The sequence below is a fragment of the Nematolebias whitei genome, chromosome 17, assembly GCF_014905685.2.
Source record: "Nematolebias whitei isolate Nwh7 chromosome 17, NemWhi1, whole genome shotgun sequence".
NCBI classification, from domain to species: Eukaryota; Metazoa; Chordata; class Actinopteri; order Cyprinodontiformes; family Rivulidae; genus Nematolebias; species Nematolebias whitei.
The window spans coordinates 17025022-17050547 of NC_056514.1; the positions used below are offsets into that span (position 1 = coordinate 17025022).

The 25526-nt window shown below is 39.4% G+C and overlaps 1 protein-coding gene across 1 annotated transcript in view; it reads right to left on the reverse strand.

The window, feature by feature from the left end:
• The window catches only part of pemt (phosphatidylethanolamine N-methyltransferase), a 153261-nt gene that overhangs the window by 85314 nt on the left and 42421 nt on the right, over positions 1–25526 (reverse strand). The window contains exons 4-5 of the mRNA XM_037691607.1: positions 21385–21415; positions 14409–14524 (exon numbers count right to left, since the gene is read on the reverse strand). Of these exons, the coding sequence (XP_037547535.1) occupies positions 14409–14524; positions 21385–21415 (147 nt within the window). The remainder of the gene's footprint in view (positions 1–14408; positions 14525–21384; positions 21416–25526) is intronic.

The window sequence follows — 25526 nt, forward strand, 5'->3', positions numbered from 1 at the left end:
AAATAGGTGTGAGCATCAGTAGTAAGTGGGTAATAGATAAAAATATATGTGTGTCCCCTCTACGCCCTTTATTTGATCTGATTTTCCTGTTTGTGTTGGTCTGTGTAAAGCACACACGTGGATCAGTATTTAGTAGGTCAGTTGGACAATAAAGATACGTGTCCTTCTATTGATGCCTTAGAGCAGCAAACAAATTGTTTAGAAGAGATCTTGATGGGAGTTCAAACCACATCAGGTTCATGTGGTTCAATCAAAACAAGCTATTTAAGCCATCAGGTCTTACAATCTTTGGCAGAAGGTTATTTGGGCTGTGTGAACACCTAAATATTGTGGGGCTCAGTCTTAAACAACTACATTAGTCACATTTTCTTCTTTAGAGAATGGGCTTTGCAGGTCTTCCTTGCCAGTAGGAAGGTATAATAATATATGTTACCATTTACAAAAGAAGATGGTCGTTCTTCGAGACCTATATTTGTGCTACAGATTAATTATACTTATTTTTGCAATTACTTTATGTTTATTTGACTGTAGCTGTAGTATACCATGTTGCCAGGCAAGGCAAGATGATCTGTAATAAAGAATGTCAGCATGGTATGGTAATCTAAACATCTATCTAAATAAATCTATAAATAAATGTACAACTTAAATCTAAACTTAGTTGCATGGTACAAACTGCAATGAAGGTGATAGAAAGGACTGATCACCCCTCCCTGCAGTCCATCTGTGATGAGTCTGTCCTCAGACTTGCCTGGAGGGTGCTGTCTGACCCTGCTCACATCCTCAACTCACAATATGAACTGTCACCATCTGGCAAATGGTTTAGAATCCCTTCTTGTAAACTTCCAATCCAATCCAACTTTATTTATAAAGCACTTTAAAAACACCCATACAAATAACTATATTAATAAGACTTAACAGATTAAAAAATAATTTGTCCCTACATCAATTAGACTGTTAAATATAGTAGGCATATATCCTCTTATATATCCTCATATATCCTCTTTTCTGGATCTGTGCTCGAGTGTCTGACCACTGAAATCCTGGAACTAGCAGGAAACATGGCTCATGACAGTGGAAGGACAGGATCGTCCCTTGGCACCTGCAGCTGGCTGTCCACAGCGACGAGGAGTTCAGCAGACTGCTGGGAGGAGTGGCCATAGTTCTGGGAGGAGTTCTGCCCGGCATTCAGGCGGTCCTACAGGCGGGGGGAACTGAGAGGCCAGCCGAGTCTGGGTGGACGGATCGGACGGCATCTGCAGCCAGTTTCTTAGGATCCACTGTGGAATGGACCTACAAGAGATCCTTCCTGTCTACAACCATCAGCATCTATAACATCTCTTAATGAAATGAGGATCACGAGTTACAACAACAAATAATTTCCCTCTGGGATTAATAAAGTATTTTTGAATTTGAATAGTCTTTTGTTATGCTGCTGATGCTCTGGTCTGATTTGTTGTTTTGTTTACTTGCTGGAATGTATGTGGGAATGTGCAATATGTGTTTTTATTGAGCAATAGGTGTTTTTTGATTTTATTGTGGTGTTCACATGATTTTATTGTTTGTAGTGTATTTAGTTGTGGAAGAAGCTTTGCTTAGCGCAAGATGGCCAAGACAAATTTCCCCTTGGAGACAATAAAGTATACCGTACCGTACCGTCACGTCCGTCCAGCTATCTATTTGATAGATATATGGCTGCATCTTCATCGACTGTCTTGTTTTTGAGACCTAACGTTTAAGGACATTTAACAAAAACAGCCTATGCTAAAAAAAAAAAAAAGGTGTGCAACAAGAAATCTCAAAAAGGCATTCTACATAAAATAAAGTGCACAAATTGTAAACTTTGAAAATTGGCAAGCAAATAGTCAATCATTAAACACTAACACTCATTTCACTGATAATTAAATTAATGAGAAACATTTTTCCTCACTGAAATTTACAACACTGGAAGTCCTTTATTTAAAGAAAACAACAAAATCTGCAACGAAGCGAGTTATAATTTAAGTTGTGTGTTTTAATAAGTCCTTTGAATCTAAATGGTCAACTTTTTTCTGAAGTATTTTACTTTAACTCGTCATGCAGAGGAGATCTGATTTATGAGTGAAGGCAGGACAGAGATGGATTGATGGACTGGGCTTCATGTTTAGTAAGGAAGGTGTTGCTCCAGCATGTTGTGGTGAAGTGGGAAAAGAAGGAAAAGATCTTCCTTTGTAGAGCGTTCATGCTCAGACTTAAGGTTGCTACATACATCCCAAGACGTAAGACATCTGTTCTTACTCTTGTTGTTGTGAGCCGCTCTTTTTAGCACAGACATTTTATACTCAAACAAAAACTGGAGAACTGAATGCCTCCCATGCAGCATACGTGACACACAAAAGCAACTAAACAGCACAGCAAGAGCACAGTTGGCAGATGGATGTTTAGTTTACCCAACAAACAGTGGGGGGTTGTGCTTTTACGCTGCTCAACCAAGGTGTAATCCCTCCTAGACCTGGAGAGCCCCTTGTATCACCACATTGTATCATTTGTCTTTATGATAATTATTTGTGTTTTTAATAACATCTGTTGAAACACAAAGATGTAAAGACAGCTGTGATTCCTAACAGTCTCAGAGTGGATCAGAGAGCAGTGCTGCTTTTTCACGTGAGCTCATTTGACAAGTCACACACGATCCTGCAAGAAAAAAGTTCTGCCAGGACCTTGTGCACACACCTACGCCCCCTGAACATAAGAGGATCTGTGGTGGAAGTGGTCTCCAGCTACAAGTACTTGTGTGTGCACCTGAATGACAATCCCAGCTGGAGCATCAACACCACCATCCTGATCAAGAAAGCTCATCAGAGACTCTACTTCCTCAGGCGGCTGAGACGAGCTGGTCTGGGAAGCTCAGTCCTCACCTCCTTCTACAGGTGTGCAGTGGAGAGCATCCTGTGCTCGAGCATCAACATGTGGCATGGAGGCTGCACAGCTGCAGAAAGAAAAGCTTTGCAGAGAGTGGTGAAGGCTGCACAGAAGATGTTGGAGTCAGCCTCCCCACAATCACAGACATCTACACCTCCAGATGCAGGAAGAGGGCCACCTGCATCATGAAGGACCTCACTCACCCAGCACACACACTTTTTGCCCCACTCCCCTCAGGAAGGAGGTTGAGGAGCATTAAGAGTAGAACCACTAGACTGAGGAACAGCTTCTACCCCGAGGCTGTTAGACTCATGAATATCTAACCAGGATAATCACTGTGAAAAATCATATCATGTTGCTGCTGATCTGTTTCATGTTGCTGCTGATCTGTTTCATGTTGATGTGTTCATTCATGCTCATCTGCTCACACAGACTCATGTTCGTGCTGCTGTTCTGCGTATTCAACATTTTTCAGTCAGGTCATCTGGACAGTTTCTTTTTTTGTGCTGAAACATTTCACCTTCAATCCAGAAGGCTTCATCAGTCAAGAAAACACACAACAAAATGGATTCTTCCCCCAACAGTTTACTCCAAAGTGGAACAAACCAGTTATGTTGGTGCTAAGATGGTCTCTTTGTCACGCCCCCTCCTCCATTGCCGGCCCTCTTCCTTGTTGACAGTCATGTCAAGCTGGTTGAAAACAACAAAGTCCTTGACTGATGAAGCCTTCCGTATCGAAGGCAAAACGTTTCAGCACAAAAAAAAAGAAACTGTCCAGATGACCGGACTGAAAAATGTTGGATTTTATACCTGAATTATTGAGCATGGACCTTGTTGTTCTGCGTATTGTTTTTGTACTACTAGTGCTTAGCATATTTTTTAGTTTAACATTTTTCTTAGTTCATATCTTAGATGTTATTACTGTTTTTCTTTTACATTTTATTGTTGGATGTAACTGGGACCCTGTGTACATAATTACGTTCCACCACATGTACCACATGTGGTGCGAATGACAAATAAAGAAACTCTGAGTCTGACTTGTGCACAGAACGAGTTCTCAAGAGTCACCCAAGAACAAAATAAAAAAATTGTCTTGCAACTGCAACAATGAGAACAGAGTTCTTAACATCTTGCTTGATATAAATCAAGCTTAACTGCTTTGGAGAACTCAGAGTGCTGCTCCCCCACATCAAAAGGCCGTGGTTTAGGCTTCAGATCAGGAGACTGAACTGAATTGCTCTCTCTGGAGGGTTTCCAGGTATCACTCCAAGGTGGACTAAGAAGCAGCTGAAGTCCTACATATCCTCTCTGGAGGAAGCAGAACATGTCACTGGAGGACGAGGTCTGGTTTCCCACCTGCATTTGTTGCATCTGTGACCTGACCACAGATAGAAGGTAAACAGATGAAGAAATGGATGGGCGGATTTGGCACTCGTACTTTGTGGCAGGTCTATTTCACATCTGTACAGCTGTGGGTGGAATGATATTTGTTGTTTTGTCTTTATTAAATGTGTTAAAGCCTAGTGATGTTTTAGGTCATTTCTGGCAAAATTTAGAAACATTGAAAAGATAAATGTACTACAAAGTACTTCCGACCACTTCATTCCTCACCTCATTGTAAAATTCAAAAGAGGTTTTATTTGTTTGTTTCTTATTTATTTATTTATTTATTTATTTATCTATTTATTCAAGCATTTCTCTCTGTGCCTTATCTATAAAAATTTTGTTTTTTTGATGTTGGAAGACATGCACTCAACTTTGTGGTTACTGTTTCATTTCAAACGGTTTGGTTCTATCACGGTGTGGTCGGGCCTAATGCACGCTTGTTGAACTAACCCACAGTCAGTCCACCCTCCTTCAGTTTGAAGGTTTTACTGTATGTGTCAGGACAAAGTAAAACTGAACTGGTCTTTGCCAAGTTTGATCTAAATCTAACCCAAAAACAAACAACAAATTACATCATTTCATTATTTAATAAACAAAAATGTGTCCACAATAAAAAAAAAAAACCCTGTGTGTGTAATTCAAGAGTTTGGAAAATAATATTTAAAGACTAACCAACAAACAAATAAAGCTAGAATAAATGCATTTCCTGCGAAAATGCTGTGTGAATGCTTATTGCTGAAGAACTTGCTGAAAACAGCTGAAAAGTCTTAGAAATGAAAGAACAAGCCTAAATTAGTAAAAAAAAAAAAAAAAAAAAGCAGAAAGTACATATATTTGCTGAATTAGGTTTAAATAAGCAGAAATAAGCTTAGAATTTTGGAAATTAGCTAAAAAAGCTGAAATTAGTCAAAATAGCTGAAAAATAGCTGAAAAGACAGAAAAAAGCTTAAACTTAAAGCGGAAAGAGCTTAAATGAGCCCCAACAATAAAGAATTAGTTTAAAAGCTAAAATTAGCATAACAGCTAAATAGTAGCTGAAATAGCAGAAAAAATTGAAATTAGCAGAAAAAATGTTAATTAGGCTGAAAGCAGCAAAAATTACCCCCCCCACCCAAAAAAAAAAAAAAAAAAAAATTGAATTTATCTAAAAACAGCTGAAATTAGCTACACAATGCTAAACAAAAAAAGTAGCAGAAAATGTAGAACAAGTTTAAATTAGCAGAAGAACGCAAAAAGAATGTTTGTTGAAAGAAGCAGAAAAGAGCAGAAAAAATGGAAATTATCTGAATAAGCTGAAATTAGCAACAACAAAAAAAAAAACCAGCTGAAAAGTATGGTAGCTAAAAAAGCAGAAAGAAGCTGAAATTAAAAGAAGGAAGAAAATAGAGCAAATTTTTGCTGAATTGGGCTGAAAAAAGTTGAAAAGAGTGCAACAAATATGGAATTAGCTGAAAAAGCGTGAGTTAGCATAAAAATAGCTATATAGTAGCTGAAATAGCAAAAAAAGATGAAACTTGCAGAAATATTTATCAACTGCCTGGCTGACATCAGGGACTGGATGGCTTTAAACTTCTTAAGTTTCAATGAAAAGAAATCTGAAGTCATGTTGTTCCCTCCCAACGACACGATCACAAACCACTGCATCGACCTCTCCGCTCTAACCCTGTCATAAAAACAAAGAGTCACTAATCTGGGAGTGATAATGGACCCTTCCCTGAAACTTAACAATCATGTAAACATGATTGTTAAATCATGCTTCTTCCAACTGAGGCGGCTGTCTAAACTGAAGCCCATATTGTCCAAAAAGAACCTGGAGACAGTAATACACTAATTTATTACATCTAGGCTTCATTACTGCAATTCGCTCCTGTTTGGTATCAGTCAGACCTCCATTTTGCACGACTACAACTGGTCCAGAATGCAGCAGCCCGATTTTTAACCAGTACAGGCAAAAGAGAACACATTACACCAGTTTTGGCCTCACTGCACTGGTTACCAGTTCACTTTCGAATCCAGTTTAAAATACTTGTGTATGTCTACAAATCACTGAACAGTTTTGCCCCCCCACCCCCAATCTCTCTGATCTGCTACAACCGTATGTCCCACCACGCTCCCTGAGGTCAGCGGACCAGTTGCTCCTCACAGTTCCAGGAACTCGTCTTAAGCGCAGAGGTGACAGGGCCTTCTCTGTAGCAGGCCCAAGACTCTGGAACGAGTTACCTCTGCTTGTAAGACAGGCCCCCTCCCTCTTGGTTTTCAAGTCCCGTTTAAAAACTCACTACTATTCAGTAGCTTTCAACACCAGAGGATCTATGTTTGACCCTGTATGCTCCACACTGGTTTGTCGTCATTATCTGCATCATTTTTATGTCTATATTCTGATTTACATCATTTTGTATTTTGCTTTGTGTGTTACCTGTTGTTTTGTCTGTACAGCACTTTGGTTGGCCTTGTCGCTGTTTTAAGTGCTCTATAAATAAAGTGGTATGGTATGGTATGGTAAATAAATTGAAAGGTGCATAACAAGCGAAATTAGCAAAAAGAATTTAGAAGAAGTATGTTGTAGTTAGCAGAAATAATCTGAAAGGAGCACAAAACAGCTGAAATTAGATGAAAGTAGCTGAAAAGTTTAAAATTGCACAAGGAAACTAAAAGAAGCTGAATCAGAACAAAATGGGAAAGGGGCAGTAAAAGATTGTAAACCGATCTAAAGATCTGAAGGATTTAAAATGAGCTCAATTCATTTTCTATGAGGAAATAAAAAATGACAGAAAAAGTTAAATATTTCAAAAAGCTAAAGTTGCATCAATACCAAAAGTCAGGGCAGAATTGTCCTGAAAGAGCTGAACGTTTTGATTTATGATTTGTTGAAATAGCTACAAAACTGCAGGATGAGAATCATGCCGAAAAATGAACGGAAGAAAAATGGATCACAATGTGTGAATGCTTCATAAACTCTCACACGATGAACATGTGAAACGTGGTCATTTTGGCAGCTTCTGATACTACACACCACAGGGGAACTAAAACTCTTCTTGCTCAAGGATATAAAGATTCTTACATGGGTAACTTTAGTTATTAAAACAATGAATCATTTATTTTACACCTTCAGTCTCGGGGAGATTGTGGATTGTTATATTTAGCATCATTGTGTTCCAGTGTGAGTTGATAATTCTGTTTACGAGCACAAAAAGTGTCACAACAATTCATGAAGCAGCTGGATTCAACTAATGTTTCTCAGCAACAGACATCATGTGCAAAATATAAAGAACAAAAATAAAAACATCTTGCAATATGTGTGGTTACACTGAGAGAGCTTTATCATCATTTTGATCCAAAGAGGACGGTGTGGGAGTAAGCCCCGCCAATCAGAGCTGAAACGATGGCACATGCAGAACTATGAGCAACGATGGAGAGGAGGCAAGACCAAAACACCAAACAGATGGAAGGAAGAACAAAGAAGGAGCACCGGAAGAAAACGGGAATGATCAGGAGAAAATGTTGTGTATCTTACAAAACTAACAGAGAACCCAAAACAGAATCAGCTTTGAATGAATGAAATAAAAGGCTTAGATTTTTTGTCTGTGAAGCAGTTTTATATGCGCGCAAGAGATTTACTCGGTTTTAATTTTAGCACGTAACAGAACGATTTGTGGCCTTTAGAGCAAATTGAGTCTATTTCTCTTCTGATAGAACATAATAAGTGACATCAACATGAAATGAAATACAAGAGCTGCAAAACTTGCAGCTATTATTTAGCTGTTTATGGACGACTGCCAGCTCTCAATCAAACTGCTCTTTGGGGATAACAAGGATACCTTAGAAAGTATAGTGAGTAAGCAGGAAAGGTAATAAATGGTCTTATTTTCAGGGACAGGTGTTTCAGCATGTGGTTTCAAGCAGTATGTCAGCTGTAGTGTCAGTGCTTTTAAAAACACAAACAATGCAATTATAGGGACAACTCTCTTCCTTGGTAAGGTCTATTTGTTGGATGAATTAATTACCCTTCCATCATCTCATTAATCAAATAAGCCAATCAGAGGACATGAGAAGATTTTTCAACCCTGTTTACTGCCTGCAAGGGGGGTAGAGTTAACAAACAGGCTTACACAAATGTTGCATGGAAGCTCCCATCATAAGGTCTGCCCCGAGACAGTATAAAGAAGTGTCTGTTTATGATGCTTATCAGACAGAGATCAAGGAAACCTCTGCTTTTCAGCTTACAGATTTGAAGGCAACGTAAGTTATCAGTTATCAGGCTCATTTCTGAGTGGACAAAAAGACTCTCGACCTCACACACATCGTTCTACATTAACATTAGTAAGTGATAACATCCATGACCTTTACATAAATTCCTCCGACATATTCAAGAGTACTGGAGAAGGGAGTCCGGGCGTTGATCAAATCTGAGATCCAGGAGGAACAATGTGGGTTCTGTCCTTGCAGTGGATCACTGGACCATCGCTTTACCCTCACTAGGGTCCTCAAAAGGTCATGGGAGGTGGCCCATCCAGTCTACATGCGTTTTGTGGACTTGAAGAAGGAACTCAACAGTGTTCCTCAAGGTACACTTTGGGGGTTAGGGTTAGCTCTGTGAGTATGGGATTGGGGGCACGTTGCTACGAGCTGTTCGGTCCCTGTACAAGCGGTGCAAGAGTTTGGTTCCCATTGCTGGTAGCAAGTCGGACCCCTTCAGGGTGGAAGTTGGACTCCACCAGGGCTGCCCGTTGTCACGATTTAGTTCATAACTTTTATGGACAGAATTTCATGGTGCAGCCATGGGGCTGGAGGGAGTCCGGTTCGGTGGCTTCAGGATTCCTTCTCTGCTCTTTGCAAATGATGTGGTCCTGTTGGCGTCATCATGCCATGATCTTCAGCTCTCACTGGAGCGGTTCGCAGTCTTGTGTGAAGCAGATGGGATGAAAATCATCACCTCCAAATCTGAGCCCATCGTCTTCAATTGGAAAAGGGTGGGTTGCTCTCTTCGGGTCAAGGGTGAGGTTCTGCCTCAAGTGGAGGAGTTCAAGTATCTCGGGGGTTTGTTCACGAGTGGAGGAAGAATGGAGAGTGAGATTGACAGACGGATAGGTGCAGCATCTGCAGTGTTGTGGACTCTGTGTCGGTCCATTATGGTGAAGAGGGAGCTGAGCTGTAAGGCAAAGCTCTCTGTTTAATGGTCGGTCTACATTCCTCCCCTTACCTATGGTCATGAACTCTGGGTAGTGACCAAAAGAATGAGATCATGGATACAGGTGGTTGAAATGAGTTGCCTCTTCAGGGTACCTGGACTCTCCCTTAGAGACAGGGTGAGAAGTTCAGTTATCTAGGAGAGGCATCTGTTAAGGATGCTTCCTGGGCATCTCCCTAGGGAGGTGCTTCAGGCATGTCCGACTGGGAGAAGACACAGGACACCCTGGAAAGACTACATCTCTGTTAGCCTAGGAACGCCTTGGAGTCCTCCCAGAAGAGCTGGAAGAGATGATTCTGGAAAGAGATGTCTGGACCTCCCTGCTCAAGCTGCTGCCCCGGTGACCCGACTTCGGAACAAGCGGAAGATAATGGATGGATGCAGTTGTAGAAAATGTGGAGAATGTAATTCAAATTGATGACTCTAAAAAAAACATTGGAATGAAGTATTCTCTATAACATTTAATTTGAGACGAGCTAAAATTTAGTTTGTACCAAATAAGAGTTAAACGGTTTGGTTTTAGACTGTTTCCCTCAGACTGATTCTACACAAACATTATACTTTCTTCATATTCTTATACTTACAAGGTAAACAAGACTACGAGAACCAAATTTTTTAACAAACCACCAAAAAAAGCCTTTTTTCAAAGAAAGCATTTTGCCGCCTGCTACATTTTGGGCCAATATCTGTCTCACTATAATGTTTTATACATTTTGTGTCTATGCATGAACATTTTATCCAACATGCTGGCTCTAGAGATGGACTAAAGAAATCAACTGGAAGCCTCTAACAAGCTAAATGACATATAAACTATGAGTAACTCGTCAGGATCTGTGTGTTTTGTGTTGTTTTGTGTTGTTTTAGTCTTCTTGTGGTTCTTGTATTTATTTTTTTCGGTGAGTTAGCTGCCTGTGGTTCAAAGTCAAGTGTTTTTTTGCTCTCTCTGTGCCTGCTCCTACCCCTCCCACTCTCACCTGTTCATCGTTACCTTCCCCATGGTGTTTGTCATTTTCCATTGAATATTGTATGTCTCTTTAAAGATTGTGTTGTTTGTGTGTCCCTTGTGCATGGATTGTGCTTCCACAGCCCTTCATGCTCTGTTCTTCCGTGTCTTTCTGAATTTATTATTCATGTGAGTTTTGCTGCCATGTCAGTATTTGCTTTTATGTTTTGTTAATACATCTGGTTTCTTTATTTTACCTCTGAAGTCTTCATTTCTGTCTGCACCTTGGGTTCAACTCTCCTAACACATCATGGTAGTCTCTAACATATACAAGCATGAGAGTGCTTTTGACATATACAGAGCTTATGATCAACATTAGTTTCCATCCTGGAGTGTATTGTGACAATCACGTGACATCAGATATACTAAGAGCTGCTCTCTGCACCTCATGGATCCTGCAGAATAGACGAGTTTCTCATCATGCATTCATCCATCCATTTTCATCCGCTTATCCGAGGTCGAGTCGCGGGGGTAGCAACTTAAGTAGGGAGGCCCAGACTTCCCTCTCCCCAGCCACTTGGGCCAGCTCCTCCGGGGGAATCCCAAGGCGTTCCCAGGCCAGCCGAGAAACATAGTCCCTCCATCATGTCCTGGGTCTTCCTCTAGGTCTCCTACTGGTGGAACGTGCCCAGAACACCTCACCAGGGAGCCGTCCAGGAGGCATCCTAACCAGATGACCGAGCCACCTCAAATGGCTCCTCTCGATGTGGAGAAGTAGAGGCTCTACTCTGAGTCCCTCCCAGATGGCCACGTTTCTCACCCTATCTCTAAGGGAAAGCCTAGACACCCTGCGGAGAAAACTCATTTCGGCCGCCTGTATCCGTGATCTCGTTCTTTCGGTCACAACCCAAAGCTCATGACCATAGATGAGGGTAGGAACGTAGATCGACCGGTAAATTGAGAGCTTTGCCTTTTGACTCAGCTCTCTCTTCAACACAACAGACCGGTACAGCGCTTGCTTCACTGCTGACACTGCATCTATCCGCCTATCATGTTTCTCATCATATGTACCCTAAATTTTCTCCATTCTCAGTCAGTGAGGTTAATAAATTGTTAAAAGATCTTGATCCTAAAAAATCTGCAGGTCCAGATGAACTTCCACCTTATTTCTTAAGGCTGGCTGCTCATATCATCACAGTCCCTGTGACCTCTCCATAAGCCAAAACTCCATTCCAGATGCTTGGAAAAAAGCCTTCGTTCATCCTTTGCTGAAGGGAGGTGACCCCACCTCACTGAAAAACTATCGACCAATCTCTAAACTCTGCATTTTAGCCAAGGTTCTAGAAAAACTGATAAACTCTCAAATCAAAAATTACCTGGACTCATTTAACATCTTAGCTCGCCTTCAATCTGGTTTCAGGAAACAACACAGCACAACGACTGCTTCACTGAAGGTTCTTAATGACATTGTTGAAGCACTGGATGCTAAGGACTATTGTACTGCACTTTTCTTAGACCTGTCTAAAGCTTTTGACACTGTGGATCATAACATCTTGTGTCATAAGCTCTCAGAAATCAGTTTCTCAGATCACACCATTGGTTGGTTCTCTAACTATCTCTCAGATCAGAAGCAATGTGTTCAACATAATGGTACTTCCTCCAGTTATTTAACAGTCAACAATGGTGTACCACAAGGCTCAGTCTTAGGACCCACCCTCTTTACAATTTACATACATAATGTAGGTAAAAACATCCCTGATGCATCCATACATTTCTATGCTGATGACACAGTTGTTTATTGTTGAGCTAAAACAGTTGAAAAGGCTTTCCAGCTTTTGAAATCTGCATTTAACATCATCCAGACAGATTTGTTCCACCTCAAACTTGTCCTAAATGCCGACAAAACCAAATGGATGCTTTTTTCAAATAGGAAGTTGGTCCCAGCAGTTCTTCCTCTGATTTCATCCTCAAATGGTGTCCCGATTGAGTTGTTGATTCCTATAAATATTTGGGTATCTTGGTCGACTCGCATCTCTCTTTTAAGCTTCATGTGGAAAACTTGGTAAAAAAAACTGAAAGTTAAACTGGGTTTCTTTTTTCAGAAACAGATCCTGCCTAACTCTGAATGCTAGGAAACGCCTTGTATCTGTGACCTTCCTTTCCTACATTGATTACGGTGACATTATTTACAAGAACGCTCCTACAAGCACCCTGTGGATGTTGGATGCTGTCTATCACGGTGCACTAAGATTCATAACTGGCTGTGATTATCGTACCCACCACTGCACCCTGCATTCACTGGATAACTGGACATCATTAACTTCACGCAGACTCTCCCACTGGTACATTTTCATCTTTAAATCACTTCTTGGTCTGCTGCCTTCATACATCTCCTCCTACATGTCTCTGTGTGAGTGCAGTTACAGCGTGCGCTCTCAGGACATTATTACCTGCAGTGTTCCCTCAGTGCAGACTGAACTAGGCAAAAGGCCTTCTCCTACTCCGCTCCTGTTTCCTGGAATATCTTACAAAAACATCTGAAGCTCTCGACCTTGACCTCTCTAAGTGGCTTTAAAAATCTGTTGGACTCCTGGCAGGGACCAATGCAGACATGTTCCTGGTTTTAGTTTTCTACATTTGCCTTAGAATCTACCTGTTTTTTGTTACTTTTTTTTTAGCCATCCTATTTGTAAAAGAAAAAAAAAAGAGAGAATCTGTATGCCTTTTTATAACTGTCTATTGTTGTAGCTGTTGTCCATTGTTGTCATCATTCTTTGTTGAAATCAGGTCTCTCTTGTAAATGAGTCCTCGAGGCTCAATGAGATTTACCTGTCTAAATAAAGGTTGAATGAAAAAGATATATATATATATACTGTAGCTGAACCTCGAAATGCTGGCAACGCTTGCTATAAGTTAAAAACGTGTTTAGTAAGTTCTATGCAAGGTGTCAGCTATGCAAGAAATATGCCAATATGTGCAAATTACAGATATATTAAAAGAAAAATACTCTTAGGTTAGAAATAAGTTGCGTATATGTACTCGGTTGCCCAGCTGGTGGATAACTTGCATGCATCACGTGTGAACTTATACATAACTAACCAGTTGCACATCTATAACTTATATCTAACTTATCAGCAACACATCCGCATACATTGAAAAATCAGAGTGAGAGTCAGAGTTTCTTTATTGTCATTCGCACCTCATGTGGTACATGTGGTGGAGCGAAATTATGTACACGGGGTCCCAGTTACATCCAACAATAAAATGTACAAGAAAAACAGTAATAACATCTAAGATATGAACTAAGAAAAACATCAACTAAATATACACTAAGCACTAATAACATTAAACATTGAACATCAGCACAAACATGAACATGAGTCTGTGAGCAGATGTGCACACATGAACACTCAAAAATGAGTGCATGTACAAAGTTTTTAGCTGGCATCAGCATACGACAACTTATACTTGTCATAAATCAGTGCGCAGGTAACTTATTCAAAACTTACACCTAATTTGTGCTACCAGCATGTTTGTCGTTTTTTTGTTTTTTCACCATACATTGGAATATGCTGATGATATACGTCACTGTGTGACTCTTTAGACAAACATGCGTGATCTGATGAGCTCGAAGAATGTGTTGGGGATGACTCTCAGCTACTATTCAGTTATTGCGAATGAGTTGAATAAAGTTTGGCTTATCTGACTGTTTTGTTTCGCTTAATGTGCCTTATGTATGAAAACAGACCCGTTCATTGATATTGCGCCTTATAGTCCGAAAAATACGATACATCAAACTTTAGCTGTAACAGCTTTTCTTAACTTGGGTCAGGTCTAAACAGTTATCAGCTGTTGCACATCAAATGATCCATTTGTTACAAACCCATTTTGTGCATCCAAGGGTTAAGTTACTTTGCTAACAAGCACACTCACACATAACATTGCCCTCTTTTCATGGCAGCAGACAATAAAAAAAAGAGTTGTGCTTTTTACCTGTGGCTGCGGAGGACATTGAGCAGAATGATGACAAAGCCCAGACTGTAACAGGCCAAGTAGGGACTACCAAAGAGCCTGGAGAGAGCCCGGGTGTGATGCTCCCATCTCGCCACCTGAAAAATGTCATCAAGATGACAAGATCACTAGGTCAGACTGTGGTGTTCAAACAAATAACAAAAAAATTTACACCAGAGCAGAGATTTATGAGTTAGAGTCCCTTTAAGTTCAGCATCTTTATGTTCCCAATTTCCCCAGGCGTTCATCATGATGTCTCGTTAGAGTCTCTTTAAGTTCAGAATCTTTGTGTTCCCAGTCATATAAATACATTGTCTCTTATTATAGGAGCTTGTTAGGATCTGCGTGGTCTCCTTGTGATTTTATTGACTTTTCTGAGCCTGTTGTGTTTTCAGCTTCCCCAGTGTTTCGTCCTTCATGTTGCTCACCTGTTCCCATTCACCCCAGGCATTCATCGTGGTGTCTTGTTAGAGTCTCTTTAAGTTCAGCGTCTTTGTGTTCCCATTCACCCCAGGTGTTCATCATGGTGGCTTGTTAGAGTCTCTTTAAGTTCAGCATCTTTATGTTCCCAATCACCCCAGGTCTTCATCATGGTGTCTTGTTAGAGTCTCTTTAAGTTCAGCATCTTTGTGTTCACAATCTCCCCAGGCGTTCATCATGGTGTCTTGTTAGAGTCCCTTTAAGTTCAGCGTCTCTGTGTTTCCATCTTATCTGTGGACTGTGCTTCTGAGCCGTCATGCTCAGCTTCCTCTGTTTCGCTCCATGCCGTTGTTTTTGTAAGTGTTTGCTGCTACGCCATCTCTTTGATTTTGTATTTTAAGTTTAATAAATACTTTATTTAAGTACTTTGGTAACAGCTGCTGTTTTAAATATGTTTTATAAATAGATCTGACTTCGACTTTATTCATCCTCTAGTTTCTCAGAGTTTTGTCTGCGTCTGGGTTCAACACTACGCTGATCATGACTAATTCAGAAAACAACTGGGCCTACAGCACCGAAATCCAGACCCTTAACCATGCTGAAAATGATAATAATAATACATTTTTCAAGCATTATAAAATAGGCTAGAGTGGGTACAAAGAATACTGCATTAAATGGCTTTATTTTGTAGAGTGCAAATATGGAGTAACCAAAGCTGCAAAGTAAATTGAGCTGAGGTCATTCTTTTTGTTTTCGTCAACTAAAACATTTAATAAATCCACCAAGTTAAGTTGACTTCATCACGCTTCTCACCAACACTGAGCGAGCACACAAAACGACGAGAGAGGTCAAATGATCCAAAGTGAGCGGGTTATTGAGCCTTCTTTTACTTTTTTGACACTTTTATATCAAAAGGTAGAAAAAATTCACTTCTTAGGTTCCATTAAAAATAAAAAAAAAACAATGTAAAACTAAATAAAATGGTTTTGCCTTGACTAAAAGCCAGCTTCTTTTTTAACCTCGGTCCCTTTATTGTGACATTTTCACTTCTTCAAAGTTATTTTTCCACAAAAACTGGGTTAATTTAATTCACTCTTACTCTCTATTCACTCTATTGACTCTTAAGTAACGCGCACATTAGTAAAGAACTCATCTTCTGCTACTAGATTCCATCACCTTCTAAGGTACCCTGTTGCCTGGAGGTAATATTTAGACTTTTCTAAGTAAAACAGCTCACATTTAACTGGTCAGTGCAAATACATGAGAGGAGAACTTACTGTATGTGTTTGTGTAAATAAGTCCTTGCGACTGAAGGTACAAGCTTAGGACATCTGACATAAAAATCTGCTACAGGCATCCAGAAATTACAACATTTAAGACTAAGCGCAGTATTTATAGAAGACCAATATCTAAATAATGAACACACACGGGAGGGGAATGGCAAATACACTGACCAGAACGATCAAATCAAAGTTAGCTTATCATCTCAGAAAGCGCCTCCACATAACAACACGTCAGCACAAGAAATAAATTGTTTCATTCAAGTGTTTGTAGCTGTATGTATGAAGGAAGATTTCCACCATAAAAATACCCAGGCAGTGCTCATTAGATAAAGCTCGTTACGTGAGTGCAGCTGAACAAGGTCCAGAGGAAGGAAAATTAGTTTTTATCAACAAAACAATCCTTAACATCACCATCAGCAGTGAATCAAACACTTTATTTAATGTGGTAATTATGAAACAAGAGGTTTTAGGTTAATTCCTGAAGCACCTTTATTTTATAATTTAATGGTACATTTTACTGAATGACTCAAATGTTTATGTTAATTTAAAAAAAATGGTTGGGCAGTTAGCATCAAATGATTTGCAAAACTGAACGACTGTAATGAACTTCTGTTGAAATTTAACAATATTCATGAGAAAGTTCTGATATTTCCTTAATTAATTATTGTAGTTTCACTAGTTCACCAAATCACAAAACACTTTAGGTCATAAAACATGGCAGCTACAAAGATGTAGAATTTGTGAAAATAAATAAATAAAATACTTTTTTTATTTATTGTAAATATTTTATCCAGTTGCTTATATTTGAATAAATACTCTGAAATTTTAAAGCCCATGTTCGGCACAAAGATTACAAGAATTTCCTGCTCACAGCAATCCTGTTTCTAAACTGCAATGTTTCCAAACTCGAAGCCCAACAGTTAAAAAATGTTTTATTTGATTACAGACCAAAATAATTGTAATATTTTAGCATCTCCCGTGGGCAAGGATGAAATGATGCGTTTTCTAAAAAGTCAAAGCTGCAAATTTCTATCTGTTATGCAACAAAAAGACATCTGACCTGCTCTGCTTTATGGTGAACAGTTCTTTAATGACAGACAAATGTCAAACTAATATCTGACTCAAATGTTGCCATGACCACCGCTTTTCTATACTCGAGTGAGGCAGACCAGAAAAAATAAAACATTATGAAAAAAGGGTAGCAGGAAACTTGATGATGGAAAGAAAAGAGATTTATTGAGTCATAATCAAGTACACCTGCTCAATCAGTCCATGAAGAATCATCTAATTAAAAAATAATAACTATATTTAGATCTTCAGACCAGCTGGTGAAAAATGATAACTTTAGGATTCTTTATGTTCCTCTGCAGCCCAGGAGCTGTTTTTTAATGGAGCTGCCAGCAGACCCTCCCCTTGTGTCTCTTCCTGCATGTTAAGAGCTGCTGTACAGTATAATTAAGGCTGGATGGCAGGCTTACATCCACATGTTGGTGACATCAGTCTGTTCCGCAGGGTTCTGACACAGCAGTGCACAGAAACAAAGGTGGAGAGAATAATTAAAGATTAGCCTTGCAGATAGCAGAAAGAAGAAATGATGACGCAGACTGTTTTAATGTCACTGCATGCCATTTAAAACTTCAGGCATTATTATTATTGTTCATTAAACTCTTTTTATGTGTTCAGATTAAAACTAAAACTGTGACACTGTCTGAAGAGCTTCCACATGTGGACCCTTCAGACTTTGGACTGAAGAGATTAACCAGTGGCAATGTTACCTTCTTTTTGGGGCTGCTCAAGCACCCCATAGTTTTAACTCAGCATGTCTGAAAAATAAAGAAATCATCGTTAGGATTTTGTAAAGAAGCTTAGTTTTCAAACCTTAGATTCACCAAAATATTGAATAAATTTGGAATAAATCAAAGTAAAAGTTTCATTAGTTGTCATTCGCGACACGTGGAGGAACAAAATTGTGTACACAGGGTCCCAGTTACATCCAACAAAAGTATAAACTGTAAAAAAAAACGGTAATAAGATCTAAGATATGAACTAAGAAATACGCTAAACTAATACAATAAACAGTACAAGTACAAAAACAACACGCACATGAGTCTGTGTGAGCAGACGAGTCTTCTTCAAGTATTCGGCCTTGGGTGTTGTGTTTCTGCCAGTCCTTGGGTTGGTCATCTGGTCAGAGAAGACTCCCCACATGGAACTTCTCTGACAGCCCAGAATGATACACGCATGGCTTGGCTGGACGGAACGCGGTCCTGACAGCGTGAACCACAGGTTCATTTTCGCATCATGTCCACCTGGTAACGAGATCTACAACTTGGTAGGACGAACCATCTTCCTCCTGATCATCTTAGACTCAGTGCCGACCGGTCCTTTGTAGATTTTTAGTTTACTTCACAAACCTCAGAGAAAACTTACAGTACCTTAATTTTAAGCATTAGTTCTAAATTTAGATAACATCTCTCCTCAAAGTTTAAGCTATTTTCATATATTTCACCCTTATGAAATAATACTATTGATTATGCATTCACATTTCACACTTGCCATAATTTAATAATGTTGTTATTATTTAAACTTACAATAAACGTTACAGAATTCTGACTTTAACCAACCGGGCTTTGTGTGTTTAATTCAAGTGAGGTGGATTACAACATTGCCAAGAATCCACCATTATTTAACTCGAGGTCATCCACATTTATTATTTTTATTGCACACCTGTTAATAAGGTGTTCAGACCTCTTTACTTTCCCATATCACTACAAAAATGGAATAAATGATCAGTTTTTTAACAGACCAGTAAAATCTATGATGATTTTGCACATATCAGATCCTCAATCAATCCAGCAGGCTCGTCAGCAACTGACCAATCAGTGATCTCAGCTTGTCCCAAAGGTAAACGCCCATTACCTGCAGGAACTGCAGCCCCCTTTCCTCCGACAACATTGTCAGGGTTTTGCGTTATGAATGTGTTGCAGTCAGAGGGATTTCATGAAAAATCATCAAAAGAATGAATAAACGTCAGTGGAGAATATGTAATTCAGATAAGTGTCTTTACGGGAACATGAGAACCTGCCATCCGTACAGCCGATGGTTACTCCAACTTACTAACACGCCCAGATGTAGCTCATCATCTCTCAGAATGACTGTGGAACGAAGTATTGTCTTATGATTTTAATTAGCTCTTTAGTTAGCTCATTTTTTAAATCAGGGAGAGACAAAATATTAAATTATTTCAGACAATTGTAGAGGACAATTTGATAATTATTTTGTGAAAGTTTGTTGGGTTGTAGTTTAAATGTGGATAACAATAGTTATATAAAAGTTATACAATGCTTTGCATGGTTTCCTATACTTTTCTTATGACAGGCCAGAATAAAATACGACATTAAAAGAACAAATAAATATACAGAAACACAACTAACGAAAAATACAAAAGCAACAAAAAAACAACTCAGCTCTAGAAAAGTCAAGCGTGAAGAGATTTAAAAGAGTGGGCTGCCTCAGTGGTCGTGTCCGATAGATTTGGGGTCTCCTTAAAAGCTTGATCACCTTTTTGTTTTCATCTTGTAACATTTAAAGACAACCGACTGGTAAACCGGAGTACATTTACAGTGTTGTTAATGTTGAGAAGACTACTTCAATATGATGGGAACATAAAGATTTTGCAATATGATACGTTGGTGTTGAACGTTTAGAACTTTAGAATAAAGCAGTAAACCCTAAAATCCATCCGGAAACTGACATCAGTGGAGAACAGCCAAGAAAAGCAATTAACTCCTCTATGTAGTTGTAAAACAATCTTTCACATCCTGTTGTATTTGTAACTGAATATGCACAGTATTTTTATTTTGGTGTATTGATTCATTTTAGACAGATTTTTTTCTCTATCCATAGTGGCCTTGAACGCAGCAGTCTTGTGTAGAGCTCCAATTATAGACAAATAAATAATGAAAGGTTTGCAACAATTTTGTTTTGAAGTTGGAAATTGATTTGTTTCTTAAAAAAAGAGAAGGTATTTGAGGCAGGTTATGACATAACAGAGCAGGAGATCTGAAGAAAACTGAGACTGGAGCAGAGAAATCACAGTTTCTGATCCTACCAGATGCATGTAAGAAGAAACATTTAGGGGCTTATCCTCAAATCTGATACATTATTTTACACTGAGGGAGCTACAGCGAGCACCCTCTACTCTGTATTGTGAGTCAGCGACGGGACAACAGCCTCACACATCAGTTTTCAAATCAGTCTCTGGATGATGGAGAGAGCTAAAAATACTCAGGTGTTCTGCAGACAGACCACTGATGATGCTATCAAAGCAATCAAGCCAAACGACAGAAGGCACAGATGAGGAGGGTTCAGGGAGCGGCGCCAGATCAGCAGAATGAGCAGCTCTTCAAGACAAATTCAATAAAGTCCTAACAAGCTCCTCCTGCATCTCCAACAGCCCATTTATAGCAGAGATGCAGGCGCCGGACCTGAAGTCAGCACAGCGGGAAGAAATTTGAGAATGGGGTCATCTGACATCTGTTAGTGTTGAAAACAGAACATCTGAGCAGCAAAAGTCATAGCACCCCCATGAAAATATCAGATTATTTTCTTTTTCATCTAAGTTAATATTCTTTAATATGTGGTTGTTGTGATATTTTCCTCGCAAAACACAACTAATTTAAAAAAATAAATAAAAATTTATGATTATATCGAGTCAAAAAAAAAATAAAAAATCAGATCTCGCAACAAAAAATGAACCTCTGAACCGGAAGTGAAAATTCAAGTTACTGAAAGTTCGGTAACCATTTGAAAAGTGCACGAAATACAAAAATGGACCGTTTTCTATTGTCCAAATTGCGTAGAATGGAATCAGAGCAGGAGGATTTTTTTGGAAGCAGACTGCAAACAACAAATAAACAATAATTTGGAAGAAGGATCAAGTCTACTGCCATCCTTCCACATCTATTGAGGATGCTGCTAACGCTAGCGCTGGACAGCTGGAGGATGGAGCCAGCACGTTCAGATACCTCTGGGCAGGTCCCAGCGAGTCCTCTTCCTGGTGTCTCTGGTCTGATCCACCAGAGAACCCCAGAAAGACGAGTGCTGCTTCAACACTGAACCAGTAAAGAGCAGAAACTGGTGACATGATCCCTCTGGTTATGCTATTTTTAGCTGATGCAACTTGGTAAATCATTTTCTGGCTTGTAGTGATAATAAATAACTTTATCTGATCAGATTAAATAACTTCTTTCAACCAAAATCCAAAGTAAACTATTTATTAAAATAGTCAAACTTTGTCTAAATTCATGCGTGTACAGATTCCTGCTCAAAGAGTCAATTTTGCCTTAGATAAGAGAATTAAGCCTTGACTGATTATTATTATTGTTTGTTTATTATTATTTTAGTTTGATTACTTTTGTAATAAAACGTCAAAGACAACTTTGGTCTCTTCATTCAGATGAATATTCATGTTCTGGTATAGAACTCCCTGTAATTAACAGATTCTACTTCAGTGACTGATTCTGATGATTAAAGGATGAATATATTAATGAAGTTGTTGTTGGTCAGTAAAGTGACCAGCTGGTGCTCCACTTTATTGAATGAAAAATAAATAAAACAAATGTAGTGGAGTTGAGATGGAAAAGGCGTCACCCTTCTTCCTCCATCTCACCCTACGTTACTGATACAAGCTTCTACCCTGAGGCTGTTTGACTCATGACCCTAGTCAGGATTATCACTGTGACGCCACTTGGTTGTTGATATGTGCTGCTGACTACCCATGCTGCTGATCTCATGCTGCTGATTTATTTAATGTTGCTGTCTTCATTCGTCCTCATCTGCTCACAAAGACTCATGTTTGTGCTGCTGTTGTTTTGGCACATTGTTTTGTACTATTCGTGCTTAGTGTATTCTTAGTTTAGTGTATTTCTTGGTTTATGTCTTGGATCTTATTATTGTTTTTCTTTACACTTTGTATTTTTGTTGGATGTAACTGGGACCCTGTGTACATCGTTTTGTTCCACCTCATGTACCACATGTGATGTGAATGACAGCAAAGACACCTTGACCTTGAGAACTGAAAGAACAAATGATCCTTCATAGCACCCTCAGTAAAATGTTTAACCCCCTTTATCACCTGCAGAAAAATATCTCTGGAGTTGTCACTGCCCTTGTTTAGACAGAAAATACTGACAAATGAATCCAAAGTCAAACTTATGTAATATTAAAGTGTGAAGAAACTTATTTAATGTGTTACTTTTCAAACCCCTCAGGGAGTCAACCTTTGACGGAGAATCTGTCCACATGATCAGCAGCTGATGCTTTATTGACTTTATTAAAATACAGCTGGGTTCAAACCAGGACAATGTGCACACAAATAATCTGGGTAACAAGAAAAACAGGACCAGAGCATGAACAGACCACATGCTTGAATGGAAAAAATAATACCAATCGGGTTCTTAGCACATAAAGTCTATCAATATTTTGATTGTTATTGCCTGCTGCCGATGGTGAAAGGATAATGATTTGCCTAAATGTGTGTTTGTGTGTGTGTGTGTGCGTGTAGGTACTGAGTCATCACCAACACAAGTTCTGAATGCTTTTTGTTATGAAAGATTTTATTTTTGTGTAAAACTTCACCACTAACTGTTGGAGCCAACCCTTTAGAGCAGGGGTGTCAAACTCACTTACAAAATGGGGCCAAAATTAAAACCTTTTTCAAACTAAGGGCCAATTCCAGAATCTACAGGAACTCAAATCAGACACCCAGCATCTTTTCTTGGTCACAGGTTCCTCAACAAGAGTTTGATTGGTCTCATTTGATGTTCTCTGTTGTGCTTTTGGCATCATAATCAAAGATTACTGAAAAAATTCAAGAGATAGAAGTATTTTGTGTTTCACATATCATCGTGGGGGCCAGATAAGATGTCATCGAGGGCCACATTTGGCCCCCGGGCCTTGAGTTTGACACATGCTTTGGAATGTCAGCAAAATATCTCCTGAACCACCAGACATGTTAGAGTAAAATCTCTAAAGTAATCACACATTTTGTAATATGTGGTGATGTGGGTGGGGGGCTGCCACCTGGGGCACCCAGGGGGTAGATAGTGGAAGTTGGGTGCCTTGCTCAGGAGCCCAGGCAGGTGTGGGTGCTTCGCCTCTCCCACATTTTCACATTTTGATGTTGTCATGTGAGGAGTTGAGCCAGCGACCTTCAGATCACAGGCTCACATTCTCTAAGCTCTGTGCCACCACTCCCCCAACATTTTAAGGACCTGCTGGATGCAAAAGTCTCTTCGCCCAGAATCCTGCCTCTGCAGAATGGGGAGGACTTTGTGTTCCACCCCACACTTCCTGACCTGCAGCTGATTGAGTTAGAAAAAAACCTGAATATTCACAACATGAGGAGGAAAATTCACCGACTACTTGCTGTGTCCTGCACAGAATCTCTGTAACCTAAACTGCTGCATATTTAAGCAAGCAACATATAATCATGGTATTTTATAAACCTAACACATGATGTGAATCGATCTGTTACAGGGCGCAGACTTTACCCCACAGCAGGAATACTATTTTCTGATTGGTTGTTAACTCAAGACACAGACTAAGCAGATCAACACTCACCTCATCTTTTCAGTTTGTTATTTCTGAGAATTGAGCTTCATTTCTTCTCAGGGTGAGAAGTTGTGTAAGAGGGCGTGAAATAATTTAAATGTTTGTGCCTCACACTCCCTGGATGAGGTTTGAGAGCTCTGTTAACAGTCCAAAATAAATCAACCAAAGCCTTTTCACTGCACTTTACCTTTGTGACCTAATAACTACACAACTACACTAAGAAAGATTCACTGTGTTGACAATGAAACTTGTTTTTAACTTTAACTTTCACTATGGAGGATGGAATGTGACAAAATGAAATAAATAAAAACACAATCATGAAATGAATAATTTAATTATTAAATATATCATTACATAATTAAATACACAATTAAATTATTAAATACATAATGAAATATACAATTAAATTATTAAATACACAATTAAATTATTAAATACATAATGAAATATACAATTAAATTATTAAATACACAATTAAATTAATTATTTCTATTTATTTCATGATTTATTCAATTATTTAATTTGTCACATTGCACCTTCATGTGTCACCATGAAATTATGTTGTCAATCTCACTCATCAAACTCAGTGGGTGGGACTAACACTGAGAATGTGAAATTCTAAATTGTTAGATAAGCCATCAGTGTTTCATGAGCATTACCCCAAGTTAATATAATATTTCTTACCTTGCACACAGGCCGGGGTTAGTAGCTACAACATGGCGTGGTTATAAGATTCAACATGGTGTGTAACAACAGTGTGGCACGGTTAGTAGCTACAGCGTGGCATGGTTAGTAGCTAAAGTATTATACATTACAGTCCATAGTGGCATGGTTAGTAGCTAAAGTATTATTCATTACAGTTCATAGTGGCATGGTTAGTGGTGTGATTAGTCGCTACAATGTGGCATAGTTAGCAGCTAAAGTGTGGCGTGGTTAATAGCGACAGCGTGGCATAGTTAGTAGCCACAGCGTGGTAAGGTTAGTAGATACAGCATGGGATGGTTAGTGGTGTGGTTAGTCACTAAAATGTGGCATAGTTAGTAGCTACAGTGTGGCGTGGTTAGTAGCGACAGCGTTTCGTGGTTAGTAGCTACATCGTGGCGTGGTTAGTAGCTACATCATGGCGTGGTTACTAGCTACAGTGTGGCGTGGTCAGTAGCTACAACGTGGCATGTTTAGTAGCTACAATGTGGCGTGTTTAGTAACTACAGTGTGGCGTGGTTAGTAGATACAGTGTGGCATAGTTAGTAGCTACAGTTTTGCATGGTTAGTAGCTACAGCATGGCTAGTAGCTACAGTGTGGCATGGTTAGTAGCTACAGTGTGGCGTGGTTAATAGATCCAGTGTGGCGTGGTTAATAGATACAGTATGGCATAGTTAGTAGCTACAGCGTGGCTAGTAGCTACAGTGTGGAGTGGTTAGTAGCTACAGTGTGGCGTGGTTAATAGATAAAGTGTGGCATAGTTAATAGCTACAGCGTGGCTAGTAGCTACAGTGTGGCGTGGCTAGTAGCTACAGTGTGGCATGGTTAATAAATACAGTGTTGCATAGCTAGTAGCTATAGCGTGGTGTGGTTAGTAGAAACAGCATGGCATGCTTAGTGGAGTGGTTAGTGGCTACAAAGTGGCGTGGTTCATAGTTATAGCGTGGCATGGTTAGTAACGAGTGTGGCGTGGTTAGTAGATACAGTGTGGTGTGGTTAGTAGATACAGCGCGGCGTGGTTAGTAACGACAGCGTGGCATGGTTAGTAGATACAGTGTGGCGTGGTTAGTAACGACAGCG